The sequence below is a fragment of the Chelonia mydas genome, chromosome 11 (genome assembly GCF_015237465.2).
Source record: "Chelonia mydas isolate rCheMyd1 chromosome 11, rCheMyd1.pri.v2, whole genome shotgun sequence".
Taxonomy (NCBI): Eukaryota; Metazoa; Chordata; order Testudines; family Cheloniidae; genus Chelonia; species Chelonia mydas.
In genome coordinates, this window is record NC_051251.2 from 78,998,550 (window position 1) to 79,011,546 (window position 12,997).

A 12,997-nucleotide genomic window follows, 5' to 3' on the forward strand; every position below is an offset into this window, starting at 1 on the left:
GGAGCTCCGGCCCCCTCATGGCACCTCAGCAGGGGGAGGGGCATGGGCAGTGCCCCTACCACGGGCTGAGCAGAGGGTCCCTGCTTCCGGTTCTCACGTTGGTTGACGGTGGCCATTCAGAATCATGCAGCAATTGCCCGAGAGAACCCGTCTGGGGAGGGGGCAGTTGCAGCCTGCCCCCTCCGCTCCTCGCCCAGGCCTGGATGCTGGGGACAGGGCCAAGCAAGCCGGAACCGCCCCCGTTTATAAGCTTTCAAACCAGATCCCCAAACTCATTTGGGCCTGACCAGACACAACCCCAGGGCAAGCCAGATGGGTGTGCCGGCTGGGCCTGGCCCTGACAGTGACAGCAGAGAACTCCACTATCACCCCCCCGCCTTTAACCATCCCCTCATCAGGCAGACACACTGCCCTGGCCCACCTCCTCTCCACCCATTCCCCACTCCTGAAAGCCTGCATAGGGGAGTTCATTTTCCCTAGTGGTGCTCTGAGTCCCCTAGGATGCAGTCAGACCTTAGATGGGAGCCCCCTGCCCAGCTTCTCCCATACGAGAACCTAAGAGTTAATAGAGAAGAAGCTGATGAGGCTCCCAGTTGGACCAGCTGATCTCCACCCCGATTCTCTACAGTTCTGACCAAGAGAGCTTACTGGAAAACATGACGTGCTCTCTTCGTTCATTTTAATGAAATACATAACACAAATAAGATGAAGAACCTAAACTACTACCAGCACCATCAGCTCGCTCTGGGGTACACAGTACAGACCAGGAAGTCAGTCAGTCAGCAAGGATCCTGCTTTGGAATCAAATCATCTGTTCAGCCAAATCATCAGAATAATACAGCAGAAAAACAACCCTTCAAAATCCTGAAACAGGAACAACGGAGCCCTCTGTCCATTCATCTCAGCTACTGAACTTCACCCAGGCACTGTGATCTACGCTGAGTCGCTTGAATATTTCAATTGGTTGTTCACATTTAAGCCACGACCTCAGAGTTTCCCTCTTCAACTTCACCAGTATGTGGCTAACCTTCTCCTGGTGGCTTCCAAAGATAAAAAACTTAATACAGACAGACCTTAATACACAGAATTTTGATGATATCAGACAGCTTAGTTTCTTCAAACACTTTCACAGAATGAGGAGCACATATTCAATCATTTTGATGGGCAGTATTTTAGAGTTATTTAGGTTTGGGAATTTGTTTCTAGCTCCTTCCCTGTGTGGATGTGACAGGTTTCGTACACACAGGTACGTGCAGAGCCCCACTGTACCACTGCAGTGGAATAGAAAGGCTGGGATGACACCCAGTTTGTAAAAATCAAACACCAAAAATCAGAAAAAGTAACAATAAGACATTGAAATTGACAAGTGATGGAAACTCTGCAGCTTTTTGGACTCCCATGGAGTAGGAGCTAAAGCTGCAGTCTAGGTGACGGGGTCACAGGCTCAGTACTCCACATTCATAAGCTCTCTCAGGTATGAGGAGAGAGGTCAAGGCTGGCACAGCCTGTTGCTAATATTATGACTTCCTTCCCCAGACGAGATCAGTCTTGGGGTCCTGGAATGTCCATCTTTATGTGACAGGTTGCTGGTGCAAAAGGGCTTCTGCCTTTACCTTGGTCTTTATGGTTGAGGATTCCAGCTCACCCCACATTTCGGTCACTCCCCTGAAATCTCCGGGCATATGAGGAGCGAAGGACACCTCGTTTACAGACACCGTGGCCTGATCCATTTCAAGCGAGGCAGACTCTGGGTTATCGTCAGTTTGGAAAAGTCCCATTAAAGCCACCAGTATTCTTAAAATATCAGTTGTTGCGAACCACAAGCATTCGTGGAGGTTTGAACCCCAAAGATCTCCAAAATGAAAGAAATCCAAGGACCGTTTAGAAGTTACATTAGCCTGGCCTGGGGGTTAAAAGGCTGAACTGTGACAGTGGGCTTCCTTAAAAAAGAAAAAGGGGTCTCAGCTGCCATAAATATAATGGGTAGCCAAAATAAACAAAAAACCCGAACAAACTACCTACTGCCTCCCTCATGCATCCATTGCCATTCATAAAAAGAACCGTGGCCATCTCCTGACAGATGTTCTACACCTTCACTTTGCAGAGATGAGAGGAACTCAGTGACCCACACTGTCTCATTGGGTAAAAGGTTACACAACTTGTCTCCTTATTAATTTTACTTTAGAGCTTGTCAGAAAAAATTCCATTTGAAATAGAAATAACTGTCTTCTAGACGGGGTCTGTGTTCTCCTATACGCTATTTCTCTCAGACATTTCCCCCACCTCAGCCTTGGAGTGATGTTTTATGTCAGAACTCCCTAGTCCAAAGGGGATATATGACACCAAACAAACTTGTCAGGATTGGCCATCACTTCTTACAGTACTAACAAAAAGCAAACCAATGGGCGTTGCAGGGTTCCAATATAATTCAGGTAATCACTAAGTTAGGCTTTAAGCAATAATGAATTTCATGTTTAACTTCATTTTCACTGGGAATGAGAACATAGTCAAAGATTATAAAATCTGATCATACCGGTTTGTTTCATTTTAAGCCGCATTTCAAGCAAGCGAGCACTGTGTAAACGTGGGCTACACCAGCATAGGAGCTTTCCACATCTGTGAGTTCATTTATCTCTGATTCTTCTGACAGAAGTGTTGGTGGAAGGGGGCTCATGCTATGCAGGAAGGTTTGCATCATGAGAAAAAGGACCTCGGCTCTATATTCACTCCTTCCGATCGTTCATGGTAGCAGGAAGTGGAGGCGAAGTGGGTACAACTACAACAGACACAAGAGCTAAACCAAGTGACAAGAGCACAGAATCAGGACTCAACATTTGTACTTCCAGCCGTCTGAAACTGGAGCCTGACACATTGAGTCCCTCCTCCATTACCATTGTTCTAACAGCATGGAAGTCCTTGGTGCTCCATCAGGCTAGGGAAGGAAAGTCCCCGCTAAAGGCATCAACTATTTTTCACTTTGCATCATGGAACTTTGGATCCCAATAGTGAAGGACCTTCTAATGTAGCCCTGGCACCGCTGGGACTGTAATCAGTGACACTGAACTAGGGAGCGGTGTTAGAAACAAACAATTTTACCTGGACCGTAGTTCACCGCAGCATCCTTCTCTAGGGCAACAATCAACTACTGGGTGTCTGCTATATCAGCCTGAGTTCTTCCAAATCCTTGGCCTTGGTCAGGGTACATTTCCATTCCTCTGGAACAGAGTCCTTTACCAAACCCAACATCTGAGCTGACTTAGTGAGGAATGGCTTCTACAAACATGCCCAGTTTGTTTCTTTAATCTGGTGGCACAGGGTGTAAGTTAGAGACTAGAAACACTCCTGCCTCAGAATCCCCGAAAGCCACCAAAGGAGGGGAAACTTGGGAAACTCATTAAAAATAGATATTCTGCAGTCATCTCACTTTCAACGCTGAGTTCATTTCAGTCCACATTTGAGCATCTATCACAGGCAAGTTCACAAATGTACTTCTCTTTTCTCCACATCAACACAGGCAGGGACAGCGTTTCCCAAATAGGCCACACGCACCCAGTTAGTTCAGTTATTTGTGCAATCGGGGGTTTGCTGCTGTTCACCATTTCAGAGTGGATGGAGGCCTAAACCCACTCCTGTTTCCTTGGTAGCATGCCCAATGGCTTGGAGCAGCCTCTCCTGGTGCATGAACTGCACTAAAGTTTCTGCAATGTCATTATGCAGCAGTGGGGGGAAAGAAAAATAAAGGAAGGACTCTTTTAGCAAACAGTCATTTCTCCCAAAGTCCTCGATAAATCCAAGCTACATCCTGGAGAACAAAACTGATATTCGATTATGTGACCAAATGGTCTTCAGGAGAGAGAGAAAAAGCTTCAACACAGAGCGGTGTAAGTCAGTTTCTCTTTCATGAAAAATGAAATTCCAGATCAGGTTACATCTGATAACTCGGAAATCAGGAGAGCAGATTCCCCCATTGCTTTCTCCTCTGATCCATTCAAACCTGCTTCATCAACAGCACTTCCTTATTATGGAGTTGTTATTGGGAGGGGCGGGGGGAATCACCATCGTAATAGGGAAAAACTGCCAACCTTCTGATCTGCAAAGAATCTCATATCAGCAGGAAAAAGTCCAGAAGTGGTTTTGTCAATAGACAGCAACTGGGATTTAAACTCGGAACGATGTCACTGTGTTTGGGATCCATTGGAATTCCCCGTCCAGGTCTGGGACACTTTCATTTCCAGCTCTAATGAGTCAGATTTAGGATCAAATTGATACTAATTGCAGAGACTCTTTGGGAGCTGGAGGGGTAGAATACAGGTGGAGAAACTCCACTGTGCCTCACAGGTGCCAGCACTGCTGAGTGAGTGTGCATAGTGATGGTGATGGGGAAGGAGGGAATCCCTCTGACTCACCCCATTTCCTTCCAGCGTCGCAGAGGCTGAAATGATACATTTGTCCTACTCCTGCTTCTCCTCTTTGCTATATTGAAATATATTGTCAATAAGGAAACTGATAAAAGTAAAAATACCTGCTGCCCAGCACAACTGGGACCAGCGTGAGCACAACTGGGAAGGAGACATTTTGTCAGCAAAGGGGAAACTTGGTGACTAACAGTCGCTCTGCTAGTGGGGTGACAGTATAAACGTGATGCTCAGGGATTGTCCAGACCAGGAAAATTGGTGTCCATTAGGACAGACCAAAGGGGAAGATGCTAGCTAACCCCAACCCCTGTGCCTGGGCTATGTCAGCACTGCAAATGTAGCTGTGTGTTTACATCAGGATAGCTACCTCGAGCACACCGACTCCAAGGAAATCCTACAGTAAAAGAGAAAACCCTAGTCCATTTTCACTCAGTGAGGCTACTTGTGGTCACCGCAATTTCCCCCACCTGGGGCTGATGGAAACTCCTTGCTGGAAGGACACACACTCCAATGACTCACAGGAGAAAGGAGTTGGTAGAAAGGAACACAGGATTCACCCTAGAGAAGGGCGACCTGTAAAAGGCACAAGTGTGCAACGCACGAGGGATCTGAGAGAACAGAGTGACACAAATAGTGCAAACAAACCAAAAGGTCACTATGTGGGAATTAGCAAATGTGTTTTGGATTTTTTAAAATCTTTTCTCTGCCCTACACAGAGTTTCTATGCTGTGTCTCTCTCCTGTGAATACTCTGATGTCTTTTAAGGGGTGAGCTCCGGGTGAAACTTTTCCCACACTCACAGCATCTATAAGGTCTCTCTCCCGTGTGAATTCTCTGATGTACAATGAGGTCTGAGCTCACACTGAAGCCTTTCCCGCAATCACAGCACTGATAGGGTCTCTCTCCTGTATGCCTTGCTTGATGTGTAATTAGGGTTGATTTCTGACTGAACTGTTTCCCACACTCACAGCACTCATAGGGGCGCTCTCCTGTGTGGATCCTCTGATGTGTATTAAGGGATGAGCTCTGTGTGAAAGTTTTTCCACACTCAGAGCATTGATGAAGTATCCTTCCCATGTGGATATTCTGATGTTCAATAAGGTCTGACTTTACAGAGAAGCTTTCCCCACACTCACAGCATTCGTAGGGTCTCTCCCTTGTGTGGATCCTCTGGTGTTTATTAAGGGCTGAACTCTGAGTGAAGCTTTTCCCACACTCACTGCATTCGTAGGGTTTCTCTCCTGTGTGCAACCTGTGATGTCGAATAAGGTGACAGCTCTGACTGAAGCTTTTCCCACACTCACAGCATTTGTAGGTTCTCTCCCCTGTGTGGATCCTCTGATGTTTATTGAGGGCTGAGCTCTGAATGAAGCTTTTCCCACATTCACAGCATTTGTAGGGTTTCTCTCCTGTGTGGATCTTCTGATGTGTAATAAGACCTGAGCTCCGAGTGAACTGTTTCCCACACTCACTGCATTTATAGGGTCGCTCTCCTGTGTGGATCCTCTGATGATTAATAAGATCTGATCTGTCAGTGAAGCTTTTCCCACATTCACAGCATTCATAAGGTTTCTCTCCTGTGTGGATCCTCTGATGTTTAACAAGACCTGAGCTCTGCGTGAACTGTTTCCCACACTCACTGCATTTAAAGGGTCGCTCTCCTGTGTGGATCCTCTGATGATTAATAAGGGTGGAGCTCAGAGTGAAGGTTTTCCCGCACTCACTGCATTCATGGGGTCTCTCTCCCGTGTGGATCCTGTGATGTCGAATAAGGTGAATGCTCTGACTGAAGGTTTTCCCACACATACTGCATCCATAGGGCCTCTCTCCAGTGTGGATTCTCTTATGTTTTATAAGGCCTGAGTGGCTAGTGAAATGTTTTCCACATTCACTGCATGTGTTTTTTCTCTCTCCTGTAGGTATTCGCTGCTGGGCTGTGGTTTCCATGAGGTCCTGGTGAGTTTCCTGACAATTAATGAATTTACCCACTTTCTCCACTGGCTTGTTTCTCTGCTCCCTCTCTGGCCTGTGCTGACTCTCACAGGCTTTCCCCTGCACAAGATGCCTGGACACATTCCCTCTGGAGCCTTGCAATAATCCCCCATGTGGTTCCACTTCCTCAGAATCCTCCTGCTGAGGACTCTGCTTCTTCTCCTCACTCACCATCCCAGAACCTATTGGGACAGAGAGAGAAACCTCAGAAACAGGATGGAAAAGGGGGAAACAAACCAAAATTAGAGCTGGAGAGACAGAAAAGAAACCCAGTAGCTGGATTCTTGTAAATTTACTCCCATAGGGGATAGAGGAGGGGAACAATTCTGCCTTCACATCCCCTCAGGGAGGGAGCTGCTGCCAGGTGTCAGTCAGGATGCGTAAGAAGCCATGAGCGACAGCTGCTCTGAGGATACAAGACCTTCTGGGGATACTCCTGAACCCCGAGAGCTCACAAGGCTTTTAGGGCGTCCCAGCTGTTTCCTTTCAGGCACAGAGAGCTTTGAGTTGGTTTAATGATCCCTCACCTGCGCAGGCACCTCTCAGGATCTTTCCTTCCTCACAGCCCTGGAGATCTGGGACCCACGGCTCCTCCCCTCGTTCCAGCTGGGAGATCACATCAGGTTTGGAAACTGGAAACCCTGCTCAGGGGAAAGAAAACAAGGGAGATCAGAGGAATTCACGGACGTTTGCTGCAAAGAAGTTTCTATTACTTTAACCCCAGACCATTTTACAGCAGTGAAATCCTGGGGGCAGCCCCCTAGGTGCAGGAGACTCTGCTTATGAGGGATTTAACTATCCCCATCTCTGCTGGGAACACACACAGCCAGACTCTGCTCAGCAAAGAGGCTCCTAAAACACACAGGCAGTAACTCCATGTTCCAGGAAGTTAAGGCTCCAGCCAGAAGGGAAGTTACCTTGGACCTGCTTCTTCATGACAGAGGGAAACCCAGAGAGAATGGGAGAGTTGTAGGACAGCCGGGACCATTGAGCAGGGGCTGGTGGGGTTCAGCGCAGTAAGGAATAGGAGGGACTGCCGGGGGTGGGAGGGGCATCATTGAATGTCGCATCTCAGAGCTTGTCTACACTTGAGACACTGAAACTGTACCGCTGTAGGGCGTTAGGGTAGACACTGGGCTTTCCTGTCAGGGTAGGCCATCCACCTCCCCCAGAGGCAAGAGCTAGGTCAATAGAAATATTATTTTTTGTTTAAAGACCAACTATTCTAACTACCCTAAATTCCACAGGTTTTTTCGGAATGTCTTGAAATTTGCTGGACAAATTTTTCGTGGGCACTCAGGGAAGAGTTTGTGGTTCAATTATGGGGTGATTTGTTAAAGAGGTTCCTAAGATACAGTCCCCACACCTAAGGTAGCATTTTACAAAATCATCTTGCTCTGGTAACATTTGCTTGCACACAGCTGGAGCTGAAACTACGGTTCTGATTTCCCCCGATTGATCTCAATCACTTGGCGTTGACCTCAGTTAGTAGGTGGCCCCCATTGTTTCTTTGAGTTGGCTCAAGGGTTGGATGTTGCTTTGGATTGGGTCTGGTCATTGAAGCTGAGCTACACCCATGAGTGTGAGACTGAGCCCCACATCTGCTACCTTTCAGACAACGCGTGTTGTCCGTTTTTCTTGCATTCAGCAGAAGTTCGCCTTGAAAGTTTTGCCCTCTGATTACAAAATATTTGGGTTCAATCATATTTTAAAGTGCTCTAAAATCCACACACATAGTCTTCCCAGTCTACACTTAAAAGTTTTGCCAGCATAGCTCTGTCAGATGGGGGTGTGAAAAATCACACCGCTAACTATCATAGCTGTGTCAGGAAAAGCTCTAAGGTAGATACAGTTATACTGGCAAAAAATCCACTAAAAAATCAAGGTAATTAAATACCCATGAACTACATTCATGCCGTTAACATTGCCCAGTGCTGTTTCATGTCCTCCCAGCATGTGGATGGTAGGTAAAAACAAATCTTTGAAAACTAGGAAATGATACATTTAAATACATGCCACACCTGCAACACAACCTTAACTCTCCCCTTCCTTAACCCTTGAGCTGGCACTAACAATGGGAAATAGTTCAGTAAGGCTGGTGTAAAGGTTTACAAACTACAAACTTCTCCATTTCAGGAAGTCTCCAGGTCAAGACTGGCTGCCTTTCTGGAAGATGATTTATTCAAACACAAGGTGTTCAGCTGAATACAGCAACAGCTGGATGAAATTCTATAGCCTGTCTTATACAGGACTCCCCTTTTGATGGATGAATAGTCTTTTCTGGCCATAAAATCTATGACTCTACAATAGACATGAGGGAGGACTAAGAGAACAAGTCATTGTTTCTGTTGTGTTCCACAGATGGGAAACCAGATTTATCTGCATGCCCCCAGCTGTGTGCACTGTGTCAGTGGTAACCGAATGGTGCGAGGATCAGCTGGAGCAGCTCGGCAGAGCTGTGACTGTGGTAGGAAGCGAAGTGCACAAATCAGAATTTGCGCATGCAGCGGGGCCCCCTCAACCTGTCCCAGGGCTGCAGGATTAACTGTTTCCAACCAATCAGTTTGGTGGGCCTGGAAGGGGCAGGGGAGCTAGCCTCCCCACGCCAGCTGTTCACCCACTGACCACGGAGCCCGCAGATGAGCTCTGCTGCAGCAGTGTGTGGCTGTAATTCCTCGCCTGGCTCCCCCAGCAGGTAAAGGTGGTCCCTTTCCAGGGCAGAGGGAGCTGGGCACCATTTAGGGCGGGCAGAGAGGGCTTCTGTTCCTCCCTGAGTTTCCTAGCACACCCAGAAAATGAACTGCTGCTCCCCGTCCCCGCTGGCACCGGAGGATCTGGAAGCCCTTAGCTGCGAGAGGAGCTAGAAGTTGCTTTGCTGGTAGGGCTGTCCCCCAGAGCAGCAGCTGGGAGTTGTAAATTCCCCCTTGTGCAGGCTGCTGCAGCTCTGTGGCTGGGAGCGGGAGGGGAGAGCTGCACTGTTCTGTCCACTCCCACCCCTTCGCACACAGAGGGTCTTTAATGAGGTTCTCAAATGCCCCCTCCAGCTGAGCGGCTGAGAGCCTGTGCCACTTAGAAACCCCCCTGCCAGCCCCCGCAGCCAGCAACAGCACAAGCAGCCCGGGGACCAGAGGGGCACTCAAAGCACTGTCTGGGGAAAGAGCTCCTTGTCACCCAGATGATAGGATGAGTCAGGAGGGAGCAGGTTCCGGCAAGCCTTGGCCGAGAGAAGGGACCTGATGATGCTGACCTCCTTAAGGCTCTCCCACAAAGCTGGTCAGTTTTATTGTCAGTTTAAGAGTCTATTTCAGTTCTATTTAGTCTATAATAGAATAATTCAGTCCTATTTTGGTGAAATAGACATTTCAGTTGTTCCTGATGGAAATCAGAGGAAGTTATTGTACAGAGCTCTGCTTCTCAATCCCAAAATAACAATGTTTGCTTTCTTCAGTTGGTCTATGGATCCTGGGGATATTTTTTTTAAAACAATTCCTGGAGTGCTCTTAGTTCTACCTGTTTTTACAGCCTTAGAACAGGTCCCTTTACTAGCTTCCATAATATTTGAGTATGCCCTTGAAGTGACATTGTTTAGAGGGCAAATTTTCTTAACATTTAAGATGTAGAGCGTCATATTGTATTTTCATTAAGGCATAGTTAAGACTCATCCAGTTGGGTCACTGTAGATACATACTCAGGATTTCTATATCACATTATAAAACTGAACAGTCTCCAGAGGCTAAAACAGGCTTTTAGATCGGTCATTTGTAAGTGTGAGTTCAATTTTTTAAATTTGTTTTTATGTTTTGAATCTTTACTATACCTTGAACTGAAGTGTGTTTTCATTTGTGCTGGAGAAATATCAAATGCACTGTATAAATGGATTGCAATGTTTAAGAGTTGATTTCTAATTCCTGAGTATTTTATAGGAAAAGAAGGCACTGCCACTGGAGAAAGGTGAAAACATTTGTATGTTCTGGAAATACACCTTCAGGTGTCTTACAGCTGATGGGAAACAAACAAAAGGAAGTATTTCTATACACAACATACAGTCAGCTTGTGGAATTCCTTGCCAGGGGTGCTGTGAATGCCAAAACCTTGATACCGCCATTGCCTGTATCACCACACAGGCATGAATGGATTTAGCCGAGGAAGCTGGGTCAGCATTAGCCCCATTGGGCAGGTGGGGGATCTAGGGCACCCAGAGGTGAAGTGACTTTCTCAAAGCTAAGCAGGAAGTCTGTGGCAAAGCAGAGAATCAAAACCAGAACATCTGAGCCCTAGGCCTGTGCCTTAACCACCAGGCCACCCTTCCTACCCTGAGGAGGGAGAACCTCCTGGGCCACTTTGAGTATGTGGGTGTGGGTGGGTGCTAGACAGAGCCACCAGGATGGGAGGAGCAGAGAGAAATGGAGTTGGGGTGGGGGCTCAGTGGTGGGGCTTTAGGGGAGGGGGTGGGGCCAGGTTGGGGCACCAGCTAGTAATACCAAAAGTCAGGTAATGCTGAAACAGTGCAGAGTAGAGATTGCATTGTGGGGATGACGTGAACCTTAACTCAGATTTCCCCATCTAAGAACCGAGGGGATAGGAACCCTTACCCAGGAAGGTCACATCCTCATAGTTCTCCTGCATGACGTCTCCATAGAGGGCTCTCTGAGCAGGGTCCAACAGAGCCCACTCTGCCCTGGTGAAATACACAGCCACCTCCTCGAAGGTCACCGGCCCCTGAAAGAGAAAGAATCCAACACTCGGGACCTGCTGCCCAGTCACACCCCACTATTCACGGGGGAGAGAAGCCAATCAAACGGAAGCTCTGAGTAGCTCGCAGTCACCACAGTCCCACCCCTACCCCACTCAGAGCATCCAGGAAACACCAGGGTGAGGGGATGAAGAGAGAGCCCCTTGTCTCTCCCAGCAGATCCATCACACACCTACTAGCCAGAGACGGATACAGGAGGTGGAGCCCTAGCAGGGTCCAGGGAGAGCTCCTTGGTAGGAAGCCCAACACACTCCTCATTGTGAGAAGCTGGATATGAGGGGCCAAGTCACCGCCCTAAGCCTCACTGCTGGGTGCCACCTTCATATCTCACAGCAGCTGCTGGTTAGTCGGGTCAGGCTCCAGCACTGGGAGTCTGGTCTGTTTTCCTAGACGCAACTAGGTGGGTTGTGTCCTCTTCTATAAATTAGGGCATTTCCACCTCCGGACCTCATGGCTCTGGCACTAGAATCTAGGCCACATATTAAACAAGTCCCAGCAGGTTTACCACACCCTGGCCTCCTCCCTTTCTCCACCCCGTGAATTTTCTGACCACTCCAACCTCCAAAGCAGACGACCCAAACTTTCCCACCGCCTGCATATTTGCTTCCTCTCTCCCCCCTGCAGGAACCCTCCAGCCATCCCCCAGTAATCCCTACCTGAACTGGATCGGCTGCAGCCATTTCTCTGCCCTGTGCCGTGGGAGCACAGGATGGGCTGGAGCGAAACGTGGAGTCGTTCTGCAGCCTGGCCGGGCGAGAAGGGAAATGGGGAAGGTTTCAGAACAGGCTTCAGTTAATCTCACACCACAATTCCCCCAGGTTCTTTCCAGCAGACAGACACCCTAGACTCTGCCATGCTGGGAAAACGTTTGATCTCTTTATTCCAGCGTAGACCTGGCCCCCCCGCCAGGCTAAGCCCACAGAGAGATTTTCAAGTCTCCCAGTAACAAAGTCTCTGAACAAAGTAACAAAGTCTCTGAACAAAGTAACAAAGTCTCTGTCTGCTAGGGGACAGCAGAGCCAAGGGGGCTGGGCAGGCTCCATGGGGGACTCGCTCCTTCCTTCCCCTCCTGTGCCCCGCCGCCAGCAGGGAACGGTCACCCCATCCCCGAGGCAGCTGTCTCAGGGCTCCCCCAAACAGCCCCAGGAGCCCCGGTCCCTTTTGGGGAATGGCCCAGGGCAACAATTTCCCACCTAAACAAGGACAAATCGCTGCTGATCAAATGGGTGGGAACGCGGGGAAACCCCCGGGTCGGACTCCCCCAAAATCAGAGGCTTTAAATGGCCATGTGAGACTTCTGGGGAAAAACAGGGCAAAAATGAGAGGCCAGCGAGCCCGTGTCGGGAAAGGCGGGGGCTCCCCGGGACGCCACCTCCCGCCGGGGCAGCGAGCGAGGGACGGGGACGCCCCGCCGAGACTCTGCAGCGGGGGGGGGGGGGGGGGCAAACAGGGAGGGGATGAAATTAACCCCCCCCCCCATCTCCCGGCTGCACAGACAGTTCAACCCCCCCGAATCCGCCCCCCCCGCTCTCTGGGCCCCTTCTCCCCAGGTCCCGCCCCACTCACTGTCCCCGCGGGCTGGAGCGGCCCCGCCGGGCTCCCCCCGACCCGACCCCGCAGCAGCGTCCGGCCCGCCCCCGCCCCGGACGTACCGGGCTGCCCCGCTTCCGCCCCCTCGCCGCGCCGCGTCCCGGCGGCCCGGGAGCCGAGAACCGCGGGGCGCTGGGAGCTGTAGTTCCTTGGCCCGCTGCCCCCCGGGAGAGCCGGCCCCGGGGCCGGGCGGGAACTACATTTCCCAGCATTCCCTGGGCCGCTCAGGAACTACATTTCCCAGCAT

General features: G+C 49.4%; 1 protein-coding gene across 4 annotated transcripts in view; it reads right to left on the bottom strand.

The window, feature by feature from the left end:
• Nucleotides 1-662: 662 nt before the first annotated feature.
• LOC102941540 (zinc finger protein 883) overlaps nt 663-12,997 on the bottom strand; it is a 51,239-nt gene continuing 38,904 nt past the window's right edge. The window contains exons 1-5 of one of the 4 annotated variants that reach the window (XM_037912559.2): nt 12,813-12,980; nt 11,817-11,904; nt 11,000-11,126; nt 6,935-7,048; nt 663-6,589 (exon numbers count right to left, since the gene is read on the bottom strand). In XM_037912559.2, the coding sequence (XP_037768487.1) occupies nt 5,124-6,589; nt 6,935-7,048; nt 11,000-11,126; nt 11,817-11,840 (1,731 nt within the window). In that variant the 5' untranslated portion in view covers nt 11,841-11,904; nt 12,813-12,980 and the 3' untranslated portion in view covers nt 663-5,123. The other 3 variants (XM_037912558.2, XM_027834854.3, XM_043525098.1) reach the window with 3 other exon arrangements.